This window comes from Augochlora pura, chromosome 1 (assembly GCF_028453695.1).
Source record: "Augochlora pura isolate Apur16 chromosome 1, APUR_v2.2.1, whole genome shotgun sequence".
Lineage (NCBI taxonomy): Eukaryota > Metazoa > Arthropoda > Insecta > Hymenoptera > Halictidae > Augochlora > Augochlora pura.
The window spans coordinates 3545324-3570890 of NC_135772.1; the positions used below are offsets into that span (position 1 = coordinate 3545324).

A 25567-nucleotide genomic window follows, 5' to 3' on the forward strand; every position below is an offset into this window, starting at 1 on the left:
CCCCCCCCCCCTCGTAAAGTAGTCGACTAGCTGGGATGTCATAAGTTTACAGTATTTCCAGCCGGTAAATCAGATTTCCGAAGAGATTACTCCCCAAGATGGCGCAGCAAGGATTACTTGTAACGAATAAAGATACTAGACTGTGCAACTGGCGTCTGAGGTTGGCACGTACGGACTCTCTTGCCTGTAAAACTCGCCCTCGTAATCCTCCAGCTTCACCGGGTATTCCGATACACAGTTTTGAGGCTGGTTTAACGCTGGCGGTGGGTGCACAAAGTTCTCCTGATAACTCGGTAGATGCAAAGGTTCCGCGTACTGTTGATACGAGGTGTCCGCGCCTCCTTGTTTCAAACAGGTCGGCCCGTGTAAACTCAGCATGTCTACCAGCCTGCGCCTTTGCGTCTCCAGCTCCTGGATCTGGGACTTCAGGTCGTGGTTCTGTGTTTCCAGGATCTCGGACTCCTGCACCAGGATCACTGTCTTCTCACGCTTTTTCAACCGGCACTTGGTTGCAGCGATTTTATTCCTCTCGCGTCTCCTCCGACGCCTTTCCTCATCTTCTGGTGTCAACTGAAACGATTTTACATTGCTTATATTAGTAATCTTGCTACTCTCAAGATTTAATACAATTATTGGCAAAGGACAGACCGAACGAGACAATCTAATTAAGAATTAAACCTAGACTGCAATTTTTTAATTCTTGATTCTCGTATTAATCTACTATGAAAAATGATAGCTTAATTTATTATATCATCCCCCTGGCAGAAAATATTCGATCTACATTATGATTGAAGCTGCTAGAAGAGTTATCGACATTTTTAATATTATAAGAATATTAGTAAAATAGATAAATGGTCTTGCCCCTTTACCAAACGTACATAAATCAAATAAATTTCACAAATTTAAGTAGCGTGTGACTAGATAGATACTAGATCATTTTTTGGTACTTCGAACGATGGGGATGACGATAGAAATTGTCAAAAAAAGTGTTTCTTAACTCTTGGGGATGGTTGACCTTTCTTCGAAACGGTGTTAAGATTTCTCATTCCGTACCTTCTAAAAAGAAACATATTCACATGTATATGCATTATGTATGTATATTGGATGATAATAATGATAGACGCTGAACTTGTTTGATCGAATTCTTTTTACCAGGGATATCTCGATATTTAATGCGCGATCGAAAGAGTATAAATCAAAATTATTAATCGCGCAGGAAAATGTAAAATCATATATCAGAGTTTGGACATAGTAGATCCATACTTCTCTCTGGAGAGAGATTATACATAGCTTGGAATGGAAAGAACTTATGGGACACCCTAATAGGGAACATATGTTCCATCCCACTAGAAAAGATCGACTTATACTCTTTCGCCCGTCCTCTTGACATGCCTACATAAAGTAGACGCCCAAAGTATTTGATCAAACGTGCTTCTAGTTCAAGTAGAACTCGATTCCTCATCGAGAACCCGTGAGAACGATTAAATGCCGAACTCGCAGCAGGCGTCATATGATTTTAATGAGACAATATGATAGGGATTTCTTACACCACTACGGCTGTTGTTGTTCGACGAGTCGTCCTCCTCTTCGTCGTCCGCGCTTCCGTCTTCCTTCTTCGACCTCTTCTTGGAATCATCGCCGCTTCCGTTTGCCCTCCTCTTCGTTTGCAGCGTCAGCTTCAAACCTGCGAAGTTTTGCCAAACAATTAGATCTCGACAAAGACTGCGAAAGTATTTCGCACCAAATGGAACATCGGATCGACAAAATGAGATAATTATTTATTACAGAGCACACCGCACTAATTGAAAATTCGAAACAATTTATTTTGCGAGTAATTCTTTATTGCTTGCAAGGCGAGGCTCCCAGATGTGATACTCACTTTTTAACGAGTTATAATTTTTAAGATAGTTAATTTTCTATCATCAAGAGGCGAATGTCACATCTGAGGATCTCTTCTTATTGTGTCAAGGTTATGTTCGTTTTGAGGGGATACTTTGTACAGGCTTGCACAAAGTCTATGAGTTATTTGTAACTCATGGTTGACCCGGTTATGATTTTACTGGAGCTGATGACCTAACAGAACGATCTAAGACTTTTCAGGTTAAGATCTTAGTAAGGCTTCTACTGTGTACTATGATAATCATGTATAGTATCTTAAATCGTATGAAGGAAATCATTGTTTAAAACGACGTGGTTGAGAGAATATTTCAAGATCGTAAAAATTGGTGGGGTGTGCAGTAAATAATTATCAAACTTGAACTGATCTGATTCGACCCGACCCGACCCGACCCGACCCGAGCTGGTATTTAGTCGCGTACTGGCCGGCGAACGTGGAAGACTAGAACTAAACCGATGGCAAGGTCGACGCGGCCTTGGGTCACGGGATTCGAAAGGACGAGACAAAAGAAAGACGGTCGCGACCCGGTAGGATATCAAGGTCACCACCGGATGGGTACCTTCTTTAATGAGCTGACTACAGGTGTGCTGAACACTCGGTGGGCTCGGCTCACCGCTGCTAATCGAATCCGTACGATCCCTGCTCCTCTCGCTCGTGTAATCCTCGAAGGGATTGGTCATGGCGATTAGGGAGTTTACGATTTCCGGTGTCCTTGGCGTGACCTCGGCCGCCGCGACACCGAGAAGACCGGCGGCAGCCGCTGGATTAGGATTCACATTCACGTTCAGGTTGTACATGGTCGCTTATTACCATTTAACCTGGAACAAGAACAAACGGGAGCCACGGTGATTACACTTTCCGGAATCTTTCTTTGTAGTCGGCGCGGCTGGCCTATCCTCGTTTCGCTTGTAGTTCACTCTTCAAAAGAGTTGAGACATGGTTGAACCGGACATCGTCTTTCGGTTAAAAAGTTAGGAACGACAGATTTTACCCAACGTAATTAATACCTAATAAATACCAGTTATTAGGTTGGAAACTATGAAACGGGCGTTTTCGTTTAGTCTGTGTACAGCTGCGGCGCCCGTTTCATAGTTTCCAAACTAATAATACCAATTAATACCTAATAAATGTCTAATAAATGCCTAATAAATGCCTAATAATACCAATTAATAGCTAATATTTGCTATTTTCTAATGACGTCGATTTACTTACACTCGTCTCAAAAATTTGTATAAAAGGAGTGGACAAAAGCTATTGAATAAAAATTCTGGTACATTAAAAACAACGTGACGAGCGATTGACAGAACTTTGTCACACGAACACGAAGTTCCGTCCATCAAATTACTATTTTCTGACGACTGTTTGCCGACGTTTTTTTTACATTTACCCGGTTCATCTGAGAAACGTCAGACGCGGTCGTAGCAGTTTTATTTCGATAAACGAAATATCTCGGCAGCCTGCGGCGGCTACAATCTATCTGGGATCCTCGGTGTTTTTGGACGCAGCCCGCTGATAGGCCGACATCCTCGACTGCGGTTTACTAGGGGGGATAATATTTTATCGCGATAAAACTCGCCCATGGAGATCGCGTTACAATCGCATTATTCAAAAAGTGTGTACCTCCATGGCTCTCGGGGCGCATTAATCATTTCGAAACAATAAGAACCGTCCGCGGATCCGCTGATACGCCGGCCGAAGGAAGCGCGTATATCCTGCGGACCGGTTACGTTTTAATCTTCGTGATTTATTGTTCGCCCGGGCTGGATGCAATAACCGATGCAATATGGGGAATGCAAACGAACGCAGTTTTTGCGCACGCGGCCGGCATTTTTCCACGTCGGCTTCTCGTTCTCTCATTTTATTGCGCGTTCTCCTTTCCCGGGGAACGCGAGAAGCTCATTGATACGTCCTTGATACGCGCGGATCCGCGCGCTGGAACAAAGAGGAATCCAGGCTGAATCGTGTGGCACACTCTGATAGCGACAACCGGAAGCTGGCCGATCCTTATCGATCCCGCGAAGTGAAACCGGCTTTCGTTGATCGGGAACCGAGGGAATCGTTGCGTCTGGTTCATCGACACCCCGATGTTACCAAAACATTAGGCGTAGTAACGGATTCGCGGCCTTCGCGATTAAACGCAAATGTGTTTTTAAATTCAAACTTATCAGTGGCGTCGGACTTTGAAATTAGCGGCTATGGAAAAGGAAAAATTTATTGGAAACTGTTTCTCGGAATATTGAGAACTAGTGTGCGGAATTTGAAGAGGTCGAAAGCTTCGCTTTTTAATACGGCAGTCAATTACGTAATTTTCAAGTTACTTCGAATATGACAATCGTAAAGCTTGTGAAAAATAATTACAACGCTTAATAACAATTTAATGAACTACTTAACTCTCTCATGAATTCCTAACGGTAGTACGTGTCACTTGAAAATGCAACAATTTTAAATAATGAACGAATAGAATATATTTGCTGTTCGCGAACAATGACTAATTTTTTTTACAGCGTTACTAGTAAATTTTAATTAATGCATCGCACTTGTGATTACATTCTTCATTATTTTAGGGATTCCTTATTTTCAGCGGCTTGGTAGAGCGCATTCGTCGCTCTGTTATAGGTTCTAAGTTCAGAGGAGCGCGTGTGCGTGTTATCAGTATAAGTATGTGTGTGTTAAAACGTTGAAAGATCGGTTTGGGCGATCGGACACTTCGAGGTGGAAGGAAAAGAGTTGTGAGTGTTGCGAGACGCACGCGAGTTAATTAAGACTCTTTCGGCTATATTATAGAGCTACTATTAACATCGATGCTATTAAACCAATTATGATAGTTCTATAATCGACTATATATTATATTATAATTGTTCTATAATCGACTATATATTATATTATAATTGTTCTATAATAGATTATACAATACTATACTATAAGTATTCTATAATAGACTATATACTATAATTGTTTCCATTACAATGTAAGCTTGGACGAAAAGGTCCAAGAAAAAGTTGACCCCATAGAAACATTTTTGTAACATCAAGAATTGTAAAAGAAAACGACAAAAGCCAGAAGAGTTTGACTGATTCGATACTTCTAATGTTAACCCTTTGCACTATAATAACGAGTCAGACTCGTAACAAATATTTCATGTATAATTTAATAAATATACTGCCAGTCGTATTCCATTAAATTGAAACAAAATATGAATCATCTATCGTTAAAATTTATAAAAATAGTAAAATATTAGAAATATAAAATTTCGTAGATTATAATGTCTTTTACATACGAAATTATTAAGTGGATATCACGATTGAAGCATGCATTATAATACAAATGGCAGAAAGTCTAAATGAATCCAGCCTTGCCATTCTTCTAAACCAAAGCGCGTAGTTCGAGCTCGGCAGGTTCATTGTTAAGGACGAAAAACTATTAATCAACGCAATTATGATAGAGATTGTACTGCAAGGTGTTAAACGCTCTATTAATAACAAATTGTAAATTACGATCGAGGAACGGCCGCTCTATCGTAACAATCGCCGTGAGCCCTCGGAAGATCTCTCGATGGAAGAGAGGCGCGGAGGCATCTGCCCGGCATATAGGTCAGTGGGTACCGGGCAGGGATTCGGCGGAGGGGCCCATGTCGCGGTCCCCGTCGAGATCCGGTCTTCGGAAGTCCATCTTTTTTTCTTTCTCCGTCCCTTCCCCTCGCCGTTCTCCCTTCCTCTCTCTTTCACTCTTTCGCTTCGTTGGTAAATGTAACCGGCCTACGGGAGCGTGATGGGGCCACATCGTGGAGATATCAGCGAGCGCGCGGCGGTGGCGGAGGTGGAGGAACAGCAGAAGGAGGAACCATAGAAGGCTACGAAGGAGGAGTTGCAAGGGCATTAGGCTCCGAATACGGAACGATAAAATTCTTACGAAACGCGGGCCTCTCGCGTGTGCACGTACCCGACGCGACGCGTAGCGGTGGGACGACGGGCCCACACCGGGCCCAGCGCGCACACGTATGCACACGTTCGCCGTGCATCGAAAACTGGCTGTCTCCCTCTCTCCCTCTCTCACCAAGAGAGAGAGAGGAGGGGAGATCCTTCGGGGAGGTTGGGTAACAAGCTGCGATGTGCCCGCAGCCGAAGAATTTGACGGCCGAAAACAAGACGGCCGGCTCTAGCCTGCTGGAGGACACGCACGGTTTCTTTTTAGAGACGCCGGGGACCCGGACCCGCCAAAATGTATTTTTCACCAGAATTGACAAGCCTTTAGCTTCGTTGATTCTACCATCCTTGATTTTTCCGCGGGCGATCGTCGCGGCCCGCTGCGGACCCAAATCTGGCCACTTTTAAATTATTCGTAGCACTTCAAATATATAATGCTACTTCAAAGTTATCTCAAATAATAATTTTAAATAACTATCAAATCGATAACATTAAATTGATATTCCAAATGAAATACGTTACTTAATTTGATAATTATTTTAAAGAATTATTTGAGACAACTGCGAAATTCTACTTGATATGTATAATAATGTAAGTGTATAATAATCTTACTGTCTATGGCAGTCTAAGTATATGATAATCTTACTGTCTATGATAATCCAAATGTCATCCCTAAATCTGAATTATATATATTTATATACTAACATCCTCATTAGCATTTCTGTGAGATAAAAGGGCCGACTTAACTATATCAAAATACCAATTACCATAGCCATGGAACAAGTCATAGCGCAACGTAATTAAAGATTGCATATCTCTGCCCCGCCTCAATGTATCACACACTGCTTAATTATACTTATCAATGCTTTAATATATCTTCGACAATGATTCGATTAAAGCTGTAAAAAGCTCGCGTATTCCTTGGTCGTGCAGCCAACGCTAGCTGGTGCAAAAAAATCGTCTTCTAAACACAAACAGCAATATTTCTAAACGTTGGCCCCGATCTCAGTTGAAATACACGGCCGAATTTATTTACCGTAGCAGCGAGGCCTCGTTGCTGAAGAATTATCGTGCCCGGGCTATAAGACTCCGTCGAATCACAGAATCGATTATCGCCTATTGATATTCAAATTTTCGAAAGGGAGATACCGACCCCCGTGGCGATTACGATTTGCCTAATTTATTAGGTGCTGGAAACGGGTGAATTAATCCGTTCGAACGGGGCATTGCATAAACTATTCCTCTACTCGAGCGAACGTTTTATATACTTAATACATAGTTTAATACATACTTTAGTACATACTTCCCATTAGTTTGTTATTTAACGAAAAATACTTATCGCGAATGTAATTTACTCGTTCGCATAACCGCACGACCGGCGTCACATCTCCCGGGCAAAGTATTGGTATTTATCATCGAGGCGACACATTCGGATCTATTATCGATCGTAGATAACGCGTTGGAGCCTATAATCTTTTAATGTAACCACAGTCAAATTTGTCGGCTTTCACCTTAAAAAAAATTGTATTCAATGGCTTTGTCGTAATCTTCGGTATAAAAATAGAATTTTTCAAACGTCTTATCTGTTTACATTTGAAACGTGATACACGCAGTGTCGCAATTAAAGCGTTTGCAAATTAAAAGTATTGTTATCTGACCCGGAGGTAGCATGTGGTCCGAATTTGATCTGGACAGGTGCTGTTCGGGCAAATAGAAGCGTCGAGATTATGTATTAGAATTAAAACGACCTATTGTCAAAATTATTTCGCACGGTCTGAAATATTAAGCACCGTCCCAGAAAAGAAAATATCAAATTTTGTAACTGATAAAATTACGCTTCCTCGGGAATTCCTTAAAGATGCAATAAAGTTCCCAAAATTAGTCTATACATGCTCGATGAATCATTCGCTTCGATGCGTGATTATCGAAACGAAACAAATATGAATGGAGATAACGGGCCGATAATTATTATTAATCGTTCAGCTACGAACGAGAGATACGTTTCTTTCGACTCCGCGAAAAGAACGCGCAGAAAGCAATTTAATTTCATCGCGGCAACAACCGACCGGGGAATCTGTCGAACGTTCATATATTTTTCGAACCGGAATCGACCGAAAGGATAACAAATAAATCGATCGACGGTATAATTATGATATTACAGAGCCAAGAGAAAACACAGAATTGAACGCGAGGAGACACGTTCTCGCTCGCGCGCGCGCGCGCCGAACGGTGAGCAAACAAATTCTCGCGGCCCTCATTTCCTTCTGTCATTGTCTCGCTCGTGTTTATTCCCGCTGATTAAACGAGAAGATTGCCGAGGAGGAATAGCTGGAGGAATCTAGCGAATCGAGGTTACCGGGCGGAAGGAGGAACGAGGAAGAACGTTTAGATTTTCAGATTCAACTGAGAAAATAGCTTGCCGCGAAAAGCTAGGTAACCGAACGATGGAAAAGAACGGCGCGAATCCAGCTTGCATTTTAATTGTATTTTCAGTAAAAATTCACTAACACTTTGGTATACAGTTCGAAAAAGGTGCAAATCATTTGGGTTTAATTTTAGGAAAATTACTATATCAATTCGTAACGATATCGTAAATTTTTCTTAAGTGGATCCACGCTGAATATTTTAAAAGAACATGGAACTTTGAAGGATCTATGTACAAAAAATGGAACGCGAATTCAGCTTGCATTCTGACTAATTGTATTTTTATTAAAAATTCTCTGACACCTTGATAAATCATACGAAGAAGTTAGATATCATCTGGTTTAATTTTAAGAAGGTTATTATATTAATTCGTAACGATATCTTAAGTTTTTCTTCAGTGGATTTACGCGGAATATTTTAAAAGAACGTGAAACTTTAAAGGATCGATGTAAAATAGATGGAATGCGGAACCGGCGCGAAAAATCATTGGGAATCAATACAATTGGTTCCGCGGCCAGGAGAAATAATCGAAGGGGCATCGATGGGTGCAATACACCGCGTCGTATCGGCAATACACCGTGCGCACACCGTCGTATAATTCGTGGATTATGTAAAGCGGCGGGGAGCGATGCAACAGATTGAAATAATAATCGGCGGATCGAGTTTGTTTGAATGGGAACAGGTGTCCGATCGAACCCGTCGCCGCTGCACGCTGTTAAACGTATAAATAGAAACCGTTTGATTTTGATGTATGCCACGAACGTTTCGGTATTCGCCGGGTCTCTCGCGTCGAAAGTTGAAAGATCTTCGAACCGCGACTCCCGAAACCAAGCGAATTATTTCCTCGAGTTTTTCCATTCATTTCAAGTACCATTTCATTAGTACGAGTCCTTCTTGTACTAATTTTCCTAATAATCTTTCTTAATACTGATTATACTGTTTGTGTCAATCTTCCTTTTACAGTTAATACTCGTTTATCTTTTATCAAAAAATTAATCGTCTGCTTACTGTTTGCACTTTGCAACCTCAACTCTTCTCCTTCTTTTATCTTGTTAGAAAATATTATCACCGTGACTGTAGCGTAAAATTCAGAACTAGATTCGGTCCAGTCGCGATTAACCCTTTAACACTGCGTTTATTACTACTTATTTGTCCGTAATACTGTTCTTAATAGGACCAGATAATTTTTGTCTTTTTGTTGCCTTTATTTACTTCCGTTTCTAGGCTTCGATCACAGAAGAATTCGATTTAATTTCAATTTAAAATGAATTAACCCCTTGCAGTACTTTTATCTTCGCAACAACGATGCTTAAATTATTTTTGACTGTAATCATTTCTTAGGGGAGAAATAAAATATTTATAGCATGCTTATAATTTACTTCAGTGCTTAAATATCAATAAGGAAAGCACAGAATTTTATTTCGACTTAAAGAAACGAAATTCATGCTTAACTGATTAGAAGTCACCATCACGAGCCGAACTCGTCAAAGTACGGCAAGGGGTTAATAATATTCATATTTATTAGATCAGATTAGTTACAATGGCAAACCCTTTTCGATTGTAATAATTAGGAGAAAAAGACAAATATTTACTGTATATCTACATTTACTAGAACGATTAAATATTGTTTACAGGAGGAATTTTATGCCAACTTGAAAAAACGAAATAACAACCATACTTAAGAGGATATCACTAGAAATCTCTGTCACGAGTCTGACTCGTTAAAGTACGACAAGGGGTTAACGGAGCTATCGACACGGAGGGCCATAGACGAGATCTCCTTCGTTTGGCGTTGGAGTGCTCAATGATCGTTCGGCAGAAAAGTCGCCGGGTGTAAAATTACCTCGAGACCGTCAACAAGTCCCCCCGAAAGACCAACAAGGGCCCCTCTGTTCGCTCGTCGAGCCGAACGTCGCCTGGCTATGTTTCTATCTGGCGATAAAGTCTCGATAAAGTTTCAGGGCGGGATTCCGTAGCAATCAGAGACACACGGATTCAGGGCCCTCTGGGGAGCGAACGCGAGGCGAGGCGAGGCAAGACTTCGCGAGGCAAGGCGACTGCAACACAATATCCTCGGAGCTGAACGGTCCCTACAGATCGGAAGTGCGATTATTATTAGGCAGCTAACTCTACGAATAGCCTCGTTGCACCTTGACGCAAAATAAACTCTGCGGTGTTTATAATTTTCGAAGCCCCTCCTCCTCCACCTCCCCCCTCCCCCCCTTCGCCGAGCTAGATTCTTCGGCGGTTGATCGATCCGAGTGGATCCAAGATCCTTGAAGAAAGAGAGTAAGTGTGTTCGCTCAATGCTCTCGATTAGAATTCTTGTTACGATTAGAGCGAACCTTTCGACCGAGGCGACGAGATTCCTGTCGCGTGAAAAATGTCGAAAAAAAATTGTTCAATAAAAGAAACATTTGTCGTCGCATGCGCCTACTGTGTTAACGATTATGCATAAACAAGATAAGCACAGTGTGTGTATAAGCGCTGTGTTCGGGTTACGAGCTTTCTAGAACGTTTCAAGGTTATTCCTAGGTCATGTAGAAACGAGCCTGTATTTATTTTCTTGCATCGTTTGTTAACCTAAAATTGTTGCAACTAAAATTGTCTAGCTGGAATTTTTGAAGGCTGAAATAATTTTTTAATATTTGGGAAAAATTTCCGACGTCTTTTCTGACTTTAAAGGAATTTATTAAAAAGGAAAATATAAATCGGACGATGAAGGGGAATTGTTGCAGGATATTAAGTAAAGGATTATATAAAATGAAAAATGAAACGTGATCGTGTACGAAGACTAATGAGAATTCAAAGCTGTTGGCAACGATCGAGGATTTTTCGGGTTCGCCGTAGGTGAAGTTTTCAGACGGTGAACGCGGAATTTCTGCGACGGATATAAATCGTTGATAATCCTGCCTATTCTCGAGCACGATTTGTCTTTTTCACGGTCATTACCCAAATATCGTACGCGGGCAGATAAAATGGAACTAAATTAACAGATTACAACATTTACGAAGCTGTTAATTTCTATGCTCGTCTCAGAGTTTGAAATCATCTTTATTCTGTCTTGCCAACGCTTAGAATTCTCTCGTCGCATGTTCAGAGATCGAAAAAAGATTATCGTAATCGCAGTAGGTCGCCTAACCCATAGGGTGCTCTCTATTATTCTTTTTATAGAAATCTACTTTGTTCTATTTAGTCGACGAGCGATCGAGGCCCACGAGTATTTCTTCAATAACTATACCAGCGCAAAGTTTCTGCAATTGTGTAGAAAAAATACTATAATACTCGATACTTATTACTAAGTTACTATGGTATGCTTTCCCATGGAGATCTCTATGGGATCGGTGCTGCAAAAATCATAAATTCTAAGCCAAAAATGCCCGAATAATTTGTCAAATAAAGTTGTCAACAATAAGCACCGAAATAAATAAGTCAAATAAAGCACCGATTCGCATAAAAATAATTGCATGATTTCAATATAATAGCACTACAGTCACTATACTAGTACAACAGTCAATATAGTAGCCCTATAGTCACTATAGTAGCATTATACTCTCGAGCGAAAGACGATCGGGGCGGCAGAGATTTTTGGAGCGTCCCGACGCTTTTCGGAAAAGGGGGACAAGACATCTTCGATATATCGTTGCTGGTGTATTTATGACTCGCGCTTGACACGGTGTGCTCGCTCTGGCCCGCCTCGGTTCGCCTTCGATACGAGGCGCGAGTTTCGGTTCGTCTTGCCTTCAGACAAGCAACATATCGGACTGTTCGTTGTAATAGAACGTAACCGATCTGTTTTCGCCCGCGGAATTACGAGCTGCTAGAATATATAGTGGCTGCGAGAAATATTCGTCGAGTCTTCGATTCCCAACAAATTGACGATATTTAAACGCTTTGATTTTAGAACGAAAAAGGAGAGTCTTAGAACGAAAAAGAGGAGTCTTACAACAATAAATCCGGGATTATTTAATCACTGACCGAAAGTTATTTGCCCCATAAGCTAGTGAACGTAGATCCTATAGATTATAGATTCTCGACTAGCGATGAATTAGTGAGTAATCTTTGCTAATTTATGATTGATATTCTCTGCAAGAAGGTATTAATTCACTGAAATAAAAAAGAAATAGTAATGCGAGTGATACGATAATTTCGTAGTAATTTTGAAAGAGTGTCTCTCCTGTTAACGTTGTAAGTATTATTATATCTCCATGAAAGGTTCTCTGTCTTCGTCGTTTGCATCACATCTTCAGAACTGGCAAACTGTTCTCGTGAACCATGCATCTGATTCTAGTAATATACCTCAGTGATAAAATTCTACAGTCGCGTAAATCGAAGTGATAACACACGATGGAACACCCTGTACATATCAATTAAACGTTCGATGTGTTCGTGCCGGTGTTAAAAAAGAAAAAACAAGAGGTATGCCATCACTCCATAACTTGTTCAACGTGTCACGGAGGACAGTTCGAGTGACAGGAGAATACGAGAAATCCCTCGTTGACGGAAGATGGTGATCGCCGGGAATCAGAGAAAAAGAGAGAGAGAGAGAGAGAGGAGGATGCTGTAGCAACGAAGGAATATGAGGAGGAGAAGGGGGAGGAGGAGGAAGAGGAGAAGCTTGCGCAACCGGTGCCCATCTGGCCAGAAAGCTTTTATCGTGCTTTTTCGGTACGGTCGTCGACATAAGCGTGGGCGGCCTAATTCCTGCGGCTGACGGTTCTGCAACGTACGCGTCCGATCGCCAACTTGAGAAACAGGTCCGCCGCCTATCCCCGCCTATCGAAATCCCATCAAACTCCTACGAAAACCGGGGGACCGATCGCCATTTTACGAGCTGCGTTCCCGGAGCAACCCGAGGATCGGAATTTCTTGGGAAATAACGAAACCGAAGAGAGAGAGAGAGAGAAAGAGAGAGAGGGAGACGGTCGAGACTGTTCGAACTTCGAACGGAAACCGTACTGTTTGGATCGCGAATCAACAGGAGACTCTGGCGTACACTGTTGTTCGGATAGACAGGATCTCGAGGCCGTGAACGAGCCGATTGTTCGCCGGTTGTACGTCACCGCGGAATTTTGAGGGCCCCGGCCATTATTGCCGTCGGCTCTTCCACGCCGCGAACTGTTTCAAAATCGTCTACGAATTCTGTATAAAAATCAACGAGCTCTATTGTGCTCGATCTCAAAGTTCGCTGCGCGCCGAAACATTTTTTATTCATTTTTTTTTATTCATTTTAGAACCACAGCGTTGCAAGTCAAGGAGTGCAACTGTTAAAATAATTCAGAGTTAATTCGCATCTCAATTCGTTCTACTCGTATTTTTAACATTTTTGATATGGATCGCGTTTCAAGGCAGAAGTAAAAATATTCGAAAACGTGACTTGCGTCGCTATATAATACCAACCCCTTTCGCGCGGCAGAAAATAGCCGCGTTTCTAACCGAGGAGCCTCGATCCGGTGGACAATGACTCGAGCAACTTGTCGCAAAATTGACCTTGACCTTGACCTCGATCTTGGAAAATCGACGTCGGAAATAGCGAGATTTTCTCGGGGATGAACTATATCAAATTAACGTTTATACGAATTTTTACGAATTTATTTCGGTTTAATTTTTTATTTTAGGTTATTTTTAAGTCGATTTCAGAGTCGGTTTTAAGGCTCCCGCGCGTTTTTTCCAGCGTTTCGATCATTTTTTCGAAGCTCGAAAACAACTCGAACGCGATCCCACGGCAACGGCGAAGGTCGGAATAAGTTTCCGGAGCGTCGTTCGACGGCGATTTCGCGGATTTACAGCCGACTTTTTTTCTAAACACGCCGCGGCGCGACCGTGTGCCAACATTAACAGACGTTACGGAGGGCGGCCGGGAATCGAAGGAACGTCGCCGGAGAAACACGAGGATAGAAATGCGAGGCAAGGACGTCGTAAAAATGCGCGAGGGGAAACGACGATAAAGCACGAACCTGCTGGAAAACAATATGCGCGGCAGAACAGAGAGAGAATGAGAGAGAGAGAGAGAGATTTCGTTGAACTGAAAGCTCGCGACGAAGGTGAGAGGTCGACGCGAGAGAAAAGAGTTGGCCGAGTCAATGCCTCGGTGGTACACGTGCTCGTCAAAACCTTCCGTCGCCCATCGCTTTCTAAAATCAGTCATTCCTTTCTTACAAAACTTTGTTTTGTTCCTGCGCCAGTTTCACCGTCGCGGTTTTATTCCATCTCATTCGTGTACGCGGTGTCGGAAAAATTATCGCAACGGACCTATTACCCTAAAAAGAATATTTTTCTTTGCAACGACGCATAGTGGAACCTGCCATAAACCTTCTAACAGTGTTCAAATAATTTCGGCCAGTGTCTCCAGCCTACGACACAAGAAATTAATTCGACAAACGGGGAACCCGTTTTCCGCGTAAAAACTCGAGGAACGACAGTTAAATCACAGCTGCAGGCTTAAAGGATTAGAGAGTGGGTTTTGCAACGGCCGGAGGAAGATTGAACGCGACTTCATTAGTCAATGTCACAATGGTTCTATTTGTAACGTAATTAAGTTAGTAATCGAAGCAAGGAGATAGAGAGAGGATAATCAAGATTAAAAGGAGCCTATTGAAAAGCTACGTCGGTGTAGCTTGACGGTGGCTCGGAGATCGAAACCGAAACAATGAGCCCGTGTCGAGGGGGGAGTGAGGGCCGAGAGGATATTATGGCGCTATCCGTCCCAATTATGAGACTTTAATTACGCTAAATTACTTTACCGATGCCCCGGAGCGTGACGGCGACGAGTTCGACCGCGTCTAAACGCGCGTTTCACGTTCAGCAAAACTGCGAATCGGTCTCGCGAAACGACGCTCCGGGGACCTTGAAAAATCTCCTCGAAAACGCGTGGGCGTTCCGCCGGAGGATTCTAGGCGGTGTTCAACGCTGAACCCATTGTGCAAATGAAAACGGATAAAGAAACTAGTTGTCCCGCGGTACGAGATTCAAACGGATCCGAGAAGTGGGTCGTGCGGGGGGGGGGGGGATTCCTGGATAATTGATTTGATTATGTTGCAGAAACGCTTAATGGCCTGGGAAACGGTATATTTACGAGGGTGTGCACGTGTGCACGCACTACAGTGCGTGGCTCTGGCACGCAGGCTCGTTCCTTCCTTCGATTTCCTCTTTCGTGCATCGCTCGCGCGCGCGCGCGACACTTCATAGAGACGAACGCACACAGGCCGGGGGCCTCTATGTAAATTACATGGCCAGCGGCGACGAGCGTGTGGTCGCGTTACGAGCAGACAGGAAGCATAAATTTCGTTACGAACACCAAACATAGTGCGGGAAGAGCGCGCGTAGGAAACCGACAGGACCTCCTCTTTCTAGCATTGTTGGCCACCTTCTCGTTCCACTCAAGAATAAAGGATGAACGAGGCCATCCGGGCGAACCGCGGGACGTTCAACGGGGTGCGAGGAGTGTCTAGAAGTTAATAAAAATATATTAGAGAAATAAGAATATCAGGAAATATCGAATTATCAACGAGAACACCCTCCTATCTATCTATATATATATGTTTACACTTAATTAATTAAGACAGTTATCTAAATGAATATTTAATTCTTGACTTTTTACTATATAATAGTTTATATATAATACTTTATGCTTTATAATAGCACGGTAATTGGGACATCGATCCTAGTGCAGTAAATTAGAATTGCAAAGTGCACGAACGTTTCGATGGGACCAGCTCTCTCATCGAAACGGAAAAAGATCTCGTTGATCCTCGGAAACCGCGACTATCAATCTCAATTCCGTAAACTTCTGAATCGGTGTTTATGGAGCGTTCGTCGGTTCTCTATTCACAGCACCGCGCCATCGGCAGTAACTTTCCTGGCAATTAGAGGCTTTATCGCAAAGTCGATCGCCGCTCGGAATCTTCGCGCGTTCCCGAGGCTCGATGCAACCGGGAATTAAACTATGACCTGGAATTCCGCCCACTTCGAATATTCTTCGAGGAACAATCCCCGCCGTGAATTTGCGCGATCGCAGAGAATACTGTTTTCCGAAGACTGCCGGAGTGGCTGCGTATCACTCGTGAATCCCAAATCGTTACGAAGCATAGGACGAATGAAATAAAATGGAAATAAAATGGAAATAGAATGGAAATAATATGGAATGAAGAAAATAAAATATATAGAAATTAAATAAAAATTAGAAACGTGAAAATTAAGAAAGGATAACATTTTCGTTGACACGATGTAAATGATGTAAATGCATCTGTGTGACACGTTTTCTAACTCTTGCCGGTAAGCGTGCATATTGAACCCTTGACGATGGCACATGTATTAGCTATAGTGACATTCGATCACTCGACAGACATTAAATGTCGAAGTTTGCGGAATGCAGTAATGGTGACACACCGACAACGAGATACTCTCGCGAAGAAACGCCGCGTCGCAAGCCTCTAACAATAAGTGCTCGAAAAGAATGTTTCTACTGTTAACGAGTGGAATTCGTCGCTCTTACTCGCGTAACTTTGATGATCCGGAACAAAGGATCGCGAGCACCGTGGAGAAGATATTCTTGAAATTCCCGAAAAAAATTCTCGAGGCTTCGATACCTTCCTTGTTCCATCGTATCGCGACTTATCGAGAGCTTCGTATTCGAAAGTTACCGTTCTGCTCGCCTACGTTTGTTTCTCAGGACACGAATTTGCGCCCGTATGCCGTGAACGATTCCCCAAAGAAGGGAGAACGCCATGCGGGTTCGGGAAACATCAATCTCCATTAATTGTTCTTTCCTAACTGCTTCTTCGAAAGACTGTCACCGGGCCGGTCTAGAAACGGCCAGCTCGAGGATAACTTGAACGAGTAATTCGCCTCGCGCGAATAGAACCAAGTGCAACAAGTCGAGGAATTTTCAGGTGTTGTCGACGTCATTGCTAAACGTCTGAAACGGCACAAAATTTAGACAAGTGTATAATTAAATCGAAAATTGAACGGATTGTACAGGAAAGTTTCGCAAGGTTTAACAAACTTTATCACTCTGTTAGGCGATAATTCAAGGAAGTGCATCGGTGCGGTCGCAAAGATCACTGTATCTTCGTAACCGCATTGTCGGAATTTAAACATTTTCTGGAACTTCCGAATTAAAAGGTAAATGTTTCAAGATTTATGTGAAATAAAGCTTCACAGAATGATATTGAAAGCTTCTATAGAATCTTTCATAAAAGGTAAAAAATGATTACTGATCTATACACTGTCGCAACAGGGAAATAAATTATATATTACCCATTGCCTTGTCTGACCCAGATCCCATCAAATTATGTTTGGACTCATAGCTCCTTCGTTTTTGAAAGTCCTCGAGGAATATTTATAAAACTGCTACAATTTATTCTCCATGATCCAACAGAAAGCTCTTCCATTGCAAATTATAGTCGACGAAGGTGCGCATTGGTATTAATTAAACCGAACAAGAAAATCGGAGGCGCCGCCGGTTGAAAGACACCGGTCGAACTGCGGGTTTCGTGCGGACGAGGCTAACATTTCCAGGAACGATCGCCCAACGTCTTCGTTTTCGACCAGAAACGATTAGCCACTTAATCAGTTAAAGATCGAAAACGCGTTCGTCGCGGCCTATCGGCGCGCGCGAGCGCGCGCGCTCGCTCGTCCGGGAATCGCGTTTCGCACGCGATTTCAGCGGGCGGAACGTCGGCGGACACGCGCTCCGTTCTCGGGATGCTGGTCGTGTCGGGTGTCCCGCTTCGAACTGTGTTTGGTCGGAGACCCAAATCGCAGAGAAATTTCGCGGAACCATCGTGTAAATCCGCGGACGAGCCAACACGAAAGTTTTGGATCGCCGGGCACGTGCGATCGACGCGTCGAAATTCTGCGTCGCCGTTGCGTAACGCACACGGTGCCAGAAAACGTGCTCGCGCGAATCCGATGTATCGACTCTGACCCCCATGGAAACAAACGTAAAGAGAGGGTGAGATGATTTTTACCGTGCGAGAACAATTGGGAATGCGAGCCGGTGAAACGAGAGATGATAGAACGACTAAACGCTCGAATTAGCGAGCTCTTAACGGAAGGCTGATATCATTATTTTATAACAATGGTAGCATCGCATTTATTTAAATATCTTACCATTTCTATGGTAATATGAACAATTTAGAAGACAATCGATAAGTTCCCATTCCTTTGAAAATTAGTTACTCTACAAAATTGTTTTATGCTAAAAAACCATGGACATTTATCTCGCGCTGCAATTTCAGTTTCGCGACGCTATGGAGAAGACATATCGCATTGCAATTTCTATTTATAATTTTCGACTGAAACGAAGTCGTTCTGTCAATTCTCTTAGATAAATACTGACTTAAAACAATTCGAATTAATGCCGAAATCTGACAGACGGTTAACTATATCAGTTTAAAACGGTATCTGAATTGTCGCGGGACTGCCGACGTTTGTATTTCGCAAACCGTTGAAGAGGCGGCGAGGACTTCGTCGATCGTATAAATTCCGTTAAAACTGTCTGTACTGTTGCCGAACACGAGCCGTATCGTTCGAGAGGACTATAACCGAGGGAGAAATAGCTTCGTCGAAAGACCGGCCGGATGATTATCGCCGGGTTTAATGATTACGAGCCGGACACGTTTCGCAAATTCTCTCGGTTCTCCTCCCCCCCGCGCACCCTCCCAAATTAATAACTCCGGCCGGACTGGAATTATTATTAGAGATATAAGAACTATGCCAGCAGTATTTACAATCGTCTAGTGCCGTTGTCGAGGAGGCAATTTAAAAGAAGCTGTAGACGGAGATCTGTACGGCCCGGCCGTCGCTCGCGACGCACACTTCGACTTCCCTTTGATCTTTTAAAGTGACACAGATTTGTTACTGCCTGCCCGCGATAAATTACGAGCACAATATTGTGCATTGTTGGCCTTAGACGATTCTCCGTTAGAATTTATGCCTTTTAACGAAATAAGACCGGTGTGCCGATGGATCGAAGTTACGATACACGTTGCGGTACACGCCGTAAGCTTCGCGCTTGACAATGCCAATGGTCGGAAGCGCGCAATGTCGCTAAGAAATTAAGCTATTCGGCGAGTGAGATAATCTGGTTAAAGTATCTCTTCTCGGCGACGTTGACAACAGAAGGACTAATTAGTTAGTGTCGGTGAACTACTGTGCTTTAAAAGAGAATGGAAATCGACGGACATCGACGTATCATTTACAAGCGAATATTATTCGAGTATCAAAGGTAAAGAAATATGTAAGCTCCAATCTCTGGAATGCTTAAATTACCACGAGTCCAAAGTGTACAAATAACGACCGCATTGCCGCCTGGAATAATTTATATTTACTAGAATAATAATTTTCTGTTCGCTCTATAGATCGTATAATTTTTAGATATCTTGTTCGGAGAATTCCTCAATGATCCATTTTTCTTTCAGACCGACCATGTTAGATGAATTTCGAATCAGGCTACACTGTCAAATTCTTCCTATTCGCCATTTCTTTTTTTCTGCGTTACGATATTAGCATTTTAAATTCAATCGGTACATTGGCGCCCTTGAACAATAATGGCCTCCCCCACCAGCACCCCCCTTTTTCCCGTCCACCTCTCACTCTTTCACCGTGACAAGTTGCAAATCCAGTTATATCATCTCTCGACTTTGTAATCAGCTGTGTGTAAGAAGGCGACATGCATGAATATATATGAAAGATTTTGTCCGCGCTTGTGTGCGAAAAAGAGAGAGGGAGAGGAAGAGAGCGCGAGCTAGCGTTCCCCCCTAGCCAATAAATCACCCGCGAGCTTCTATGTGCGTCGCGTTTTTCCTTGACCGCGGTAAATTTAATTAAGACGCGCGCTCTTTTGTTGGCGACGCTCGATAAAAACTCACGAAAAACACTTTTTATTTTTTCCGTTCGGTAGAAACGATACGACTTCATTCGACGATTGTTAATTATTTGTTACACTGATTCAAGAGCCATCCTTTCTAGACGGCACACTCGCAGAATTGCATTCAACAAAATTAATTAAACGTTTTGTAACAACGAATCGGACTCGCGATGAAAATTCGCATAAAGTATAATATTCATATAAAGTGAGTCTATAGTATCTCCATTTCATACAAATCACACTCTTAACAGGTTTTAAAAATAAATTCATCCGATAACGCAATAACGATTTTGAAACGTGTTGAACAATTTTATATGATGCAACCGATTATACATCCGCAAATTTTGGATAATGGCACATTACAGGCGCTAATAATACCGCTATTGTGCTCTTCTTATCAGCGATTTTTTAATGTCAAGCAGAATAAATCATGAGACACGAAATTTTGGTAAAAATTCGCGACCTAATTGCAGTAGAGAAAAAATAACCTGGTTGAAACAAAATTAAATGTCACTTTAAAAATAATCTTGCCTAACATCAACCTTATAAATATATAACTACTATGAATTTATGTAAAAGTATTACTACTCTACTATGCAAATTGTTAGATTTTTTATAACGCCTTAGCTCGAAGCACAGATTGGTTAATAGTTCATGAACGAATGCGGAACAATTTCTGCTAACCTATAGTAAAATTATGGTGTACTAGTCCCGAGTTTTAAGAATTTGTAATTGATTCTATATATATATGGAATCGCGGCGAAACCCTCTCCGATACATAGTGAACCAACGAAGCCTGGATTAATATATTTCCAAAGGCATCCGCGTACATTATCGTAATGGTTTTCATTAGTTAACGTCCGCCGACTGAATTCGCAGCAAGAGATTCCTTTGCTCCTTCGCGACCATGACCTTACTGACATTTAATTCTTAGATCGTCGACAGCATCGAAACTCGTCCGTACAGGATCTGCACATGTGTATCGGATAGCGTGCACATTTCCATAAACCCCGAAGGTCGCCAAATATTGCAACTAGAGGAATTACACCTTTCGCCTCCACCTTTATATCGCGCTTTCATCGAACCAGTCCCTCTTCTGCCGCCTGCCTGTCCATTTAAATTCAATGTTTGCGCGCACAAATTGTAGCCAATTAACGTCCTCGCCGACGAGTGCCTTTCGGATTCGACGAAAAAATGATTATGAACGACTGTAAAAAAACGCGACGAATGGGGGAATCGTCGCCGGACGCACAAAGATATATTCGATCTCTTGGCCTCGATATCCACGAAAAATTCTGATCTATGACACGGTTGCGCGCCGACACACACGGCGTCCGACTGTGCAACTAATTATCACGTTCAGCCTGTTGCACCTTGGCTGGATCGGGTCTGGTCTGCATAGCGAATGCAAAGATAAGATTATTGTTATATAATGGTTATCAGCCGTGGAGGAAGTTTACAAACGAAAGTAAACATTTAAGGTTCGTAGCACCGCTAGCATAGATCTCTACGGAAATCCTCGCCGTTTGGTGGGTGCAGAAAGCGCGTTGATTCTTCGTTGATTCACTTTGCAATTGCGATTCGCGTTCAATTGTTTCGCATCTTCCCGTTGCATCTCTAATCCCGTCCCGGTGAACTTGATGCATCGTCGAACAATGTCGTGCATCCTGGCAAGTTTGTTACCATCGTGCAAACATTCTCGCGAACGAACATGCACTTCAAGTAAACACAGAGTCGTTCATAATGAACGTACACCGCGCTTAAACTGCCGTAATGCGAGGGTTTTATGATTACGGTTATTCATGATCCTTACTTAACTCCACTTTACATGCCGATGCAAACATTATACTTTCGTTCGCGTAGACGCGAAAAAGTAATTTCTCTTCTATCGCGTTCAAAATATTCCACACGGTGATTAAGTTGGTTTATACTACTCTGAAATATTTTACAGACAACTGAATTGTATATATTTTATATATTTAAAAATTGGAATATTTAGAAAGAATTGCGAGCTATTATATTACGAGCTCGAAAAAAAGCTATAACAATGAGACAGAGGACTCGAAGAAGAAATAAACGCGAGCGAGAGTTTGATTTAAATGTTCAGGTTAAACCGAGGTACATTGTGCAATGCAGAGCATTGGTACCGTGTGAGGATGCTATATAGTCCTCGCTAGAATCGTGACAATGTTGCCAATGTTCTGTTTTGCTATATTTAAGGTTCCCTACTATACCTCCGATGTTCTCCGTGACACTAATCGTGCATTATTACGAGCGCATCCACAGGTGTCATCAGCCCGTTGACAAATAACCGATGCACATGCTCACGTTCTCGAGTGACATTTTCGTGATATCCGAGAATACGTTTCGACCAAGGTCACGGGAACGTGTTTCCAATCGTTTAAATTAGTCCGATATTAAAGTGAGAAAACATACAGAATTTTCTGCGCATAGAGAAAACTTCACCTAGATGCACTGGGCCGAGTTTAAACACAAATATATCCCGGCACTTTCGGCGAGGCTCTGGTATCGCGTGAACCGACGGTCAACATTACAGTCAACTTCATGGAAACACATGTTTTACCACGATATCGGCCGCCAACGATCGGTTGATTAGACGGAAAGAAATGTTGTCGGGGAGTGTTATTGCCATTCAGTGAATGCGTCGAAGAAATGACTACGTGTTAATGAGATACGAACTGTGAACAAAAAAAGAGAAAAAAAGGAAACGGAATACTGAATAAAACAGAAATAGGTAAAAATCGAAAGCCGACGATAACGTACTCACGTAGCAACGTAAACGTCGCATTTAACATATTCTTCTCTCGACTGTTGCCGTAATAATGCAACATGTTCGTAATAAAGCTTCGCTCGGTAGTCGCGCGACCTTGAATTGTTGCGAACTCGATCTTCACGGTGTTCAACGATAGCGAATAATCCGACAATTACTTTGACACCTGTTTCAGCACATCCCCATTAACTTTCGATGGTTAAAAACACAATTTTTAAAATCGCGACACTAGTCGAGAATTATGAAAATTAGTCCGCGGGAACTGTCAGGCGGTTGCCTGTTGCGTACTACAATAAACAAAATCGTTAGCGATGCCAGTTATGCAAAACTACAAAATTGAGATTAATTACAATTCTATTTCAAGCTGCGAGTTTCTTTGCTACAAAAATAACAGCACGATTTATGATCGATCGTAGAATATCAATGGCTCCGAAAAGTCTTTTGAAATATCCAAGTCAAATCGAACATATAAACATAAATAATTATTAGAAATAATCTCCAGTTACACGGAATGAATTAATTCTTGCTGAAGATCACCAGCTCCAATAACAACATGGTTCATGCGCGTTTTATCGAACAGATCTACAAAAATCGTGTGGTCTGTAGAAACTTGAATCACGTAAAATCCACCTTACCAACTGAACGAACTTATTCACGTAAAAGTAATACAAAATGAAACGCAACATCTGCGCAGGATGGTTCATTTCTATCGCGATTTAGAATCCAGATAGTAAGCACGATTCTTTGAGAAGTTGCCGCGTCCACCTCATCAAAAATCAATCTAAAGGAACAAATGTCACTAGACTCGGAAACGCCCGACAATACACCGGGGGAATCCCGAACGAAATGCTCGAACGGTATTCCAAGAATAGCCGTATACTTGTCAGTCGACCTATGATAGAGTTTTATCACGTGTAGAGTAGAAGCACGGTTGTTTTCGTTGTGTGTTCCTACCTTTTTCAGTGCGAACAACAACACAGCGTGTCTCCCGGATACGGTTCACACCGTCCTTTCCCGTCGGCTGCCGGCGCACGACTGTGGATAATTCGCGGTCGCGACCGGCCTAGATATATACGGGCTATTTTTAGCGACCGTCGTCACCGAGACGACCGCCGATTGGCTAACCGTGTCGTGACCAAGTAACGCGATTGGCCGATCTCGCGAATACGATGCGAGTGCCGCCGATGCAAGCTTGGCTCGCGGCTGGGCGCGACTCGACGGGCACGACATTTGTTGACATGAAACTGTCAGAGAGAATACGCGCTCCCTTAACCCTCGAAAGCATGGCTGTCTAGCATCAATATAGTAGATTGACGCCGGGTCGTCTACGATCTACATGAAGCTTTTTACATGCTTAAATACTTTAATCGCTGTCCTGAACATTGTGTACACGCGCTCCGTGTACATATTAAACGACGCGATTAACGGAGTACAGTTCCGTTTCGTATGTTAAAACCATTATTACTGCTGACAAAGTTAACAAAACCTACAGTAGGTCATTTGATTATGCGAGTATCCGGACGTCAATTTTAAAACTATGATTTCGGTTGACGAAATGTGCTTCACTTATAACAATTCCTGAAACTTACAAAATGTCTAGAAAACATCGTCTCCTAATAGGAGAATTAATTAAGAACCGCGAGATAATGACGAACGTAATCTGACAAATGAAATCTGGTATTGGTTGAGTGAGGGTTAACGTACCGGCATTCTGCAGCGTGTTGCTCTCTATCAACGCTACCTATGACTCGAATTCTGTCCCTTTCCCTCGCTCTCAACATTGCTGGGTCGTGACGATACGGTGAAAGATGTCCGAGACATCATGTCTCGTAGTTCAAATAGCCTGAGCTTCAGAATATATGAGCATTCACGCGATTGCGATTACTTGGATGTGAACCTGGAAATAATCGATACGTACAGATGATAAACGTGTCCATGCAATAGAATAAAAAAAATTACTTTTACCAAAGACAACTGTTTCGCGCTCAAATGTTTAAGGCTACAACTTTATAGACCAATTATACGTAGAGGGATAATATTTGTCTTTGGTCCGAAAGAATTTTGAGTAATTGTACCTTCCAAGGAGAAACGGTACACTAATGAACATGACATTTCATGTGAGGACTAAGAACTGGATCGAGGCTTGTTCGTATTCTTACAGGTGAACAGTAAATCGCGCCGCAGGGTGGGTGGGTGGATGGATGGAATTTATGGAGAATAGAAGCGATGGTAATGGACGATTATTAACGCGGTGCGCGCTATTAATTCGCTCGAAGCTTTCGAAAAGCCTTGAAGTCGGCCGGCGTGCCTCTCTTCGGCTCTATGAAATCATAGATTTCCCGGCAGTATTATTATGCGAAAATTACGCTCTAAAATTAGTCACAGTCCATTACCGTGTGCGTACGGGCCAGTCTTTAGAAAGAAGCTAATTGAATCTCGCACTTTTTTGATACGTATCTCAGTATTAATGTTCGCAGCGACGATGATGATATTTATGCTAATTGTAAGCGAATCGAATAATCGTAATGGTACGGTGCGTCGTACACGTGTCCGGTCGACGAATATTTCTCGTCGATTCTTAGTCACTTGTTGCATTGTAGATTCATCTTCGATTGCTTACTTGCGTGTCGGTTAAGCCGTTAAGGTTAAGCGATCGACAC

At 42.4% G+C, this 25567-nt stretch overlaps 1 protein-coding gene across 3 annotated transcripts; it reads right to left on the reverse strand.

Annotated features, from left to right (window-relative positions):
- Positions 1-23946, reverse strand: Atf3 (Activating transcription factor 3). Of its 3 annotated transcripts, none has more exons than XM_078177319.1 (4): positions 23862-23946; positions 2511-2715; positions 1548-1684; positions 1-570 (listed from the first exon to the last, which is right to left on the reverse strand). In XM_078177319.1, the coding sequence occupies exons 2-4, from the start codon at positions 2692-2694 to the stop codon at positions 136-138; spliced, it is 756 nt and encodes a 251-aa protein (XP_078033445.1). In that variant the 5' UTR covers positions 2695-2715; positions 23862-23946; the 3' UTR covers positions 1-135. The 3 variants fall into 3 exon arrangements, with proteins under 3 accessions (XP_078033445.1, XP_078033426.1, XP_078033435.1); XM_078177300.1 differs by having other exon boundaries at positions 2457-2715; XM_078177309.1 differs by lacking the exon at positions 23862-23946 and adding an exon at positions 22905-23031 and having other exon boundaries at positions 2457-2715.
- Between the last annotated feature and the right edge of the window lie 1621 nt (positions 23947-25567).

Coding starts and splice junctions, on each gene's coding strand:
- Atf3 (XM_078177300.1), bottom strand. CDS start 2,694: ATGTACAACCTGAACGTGAATGTGAATCCTAATCCAGCGGCTGCCGCC. Junction 1,685..2,456: donor TAGTCAGCTCATTAAAGAAG/GTACCCATCCGG, acceptor AAAACTTCGCAG/GTTTGAAGCTGACGCTGCAA. Junction 571..1,547: donor ACAACAACAGCCGTAGTGGT/GTAAGAAATCCC, acceptor AAATCGTTTCAG/TTGACACCAGAAGATGAGGA.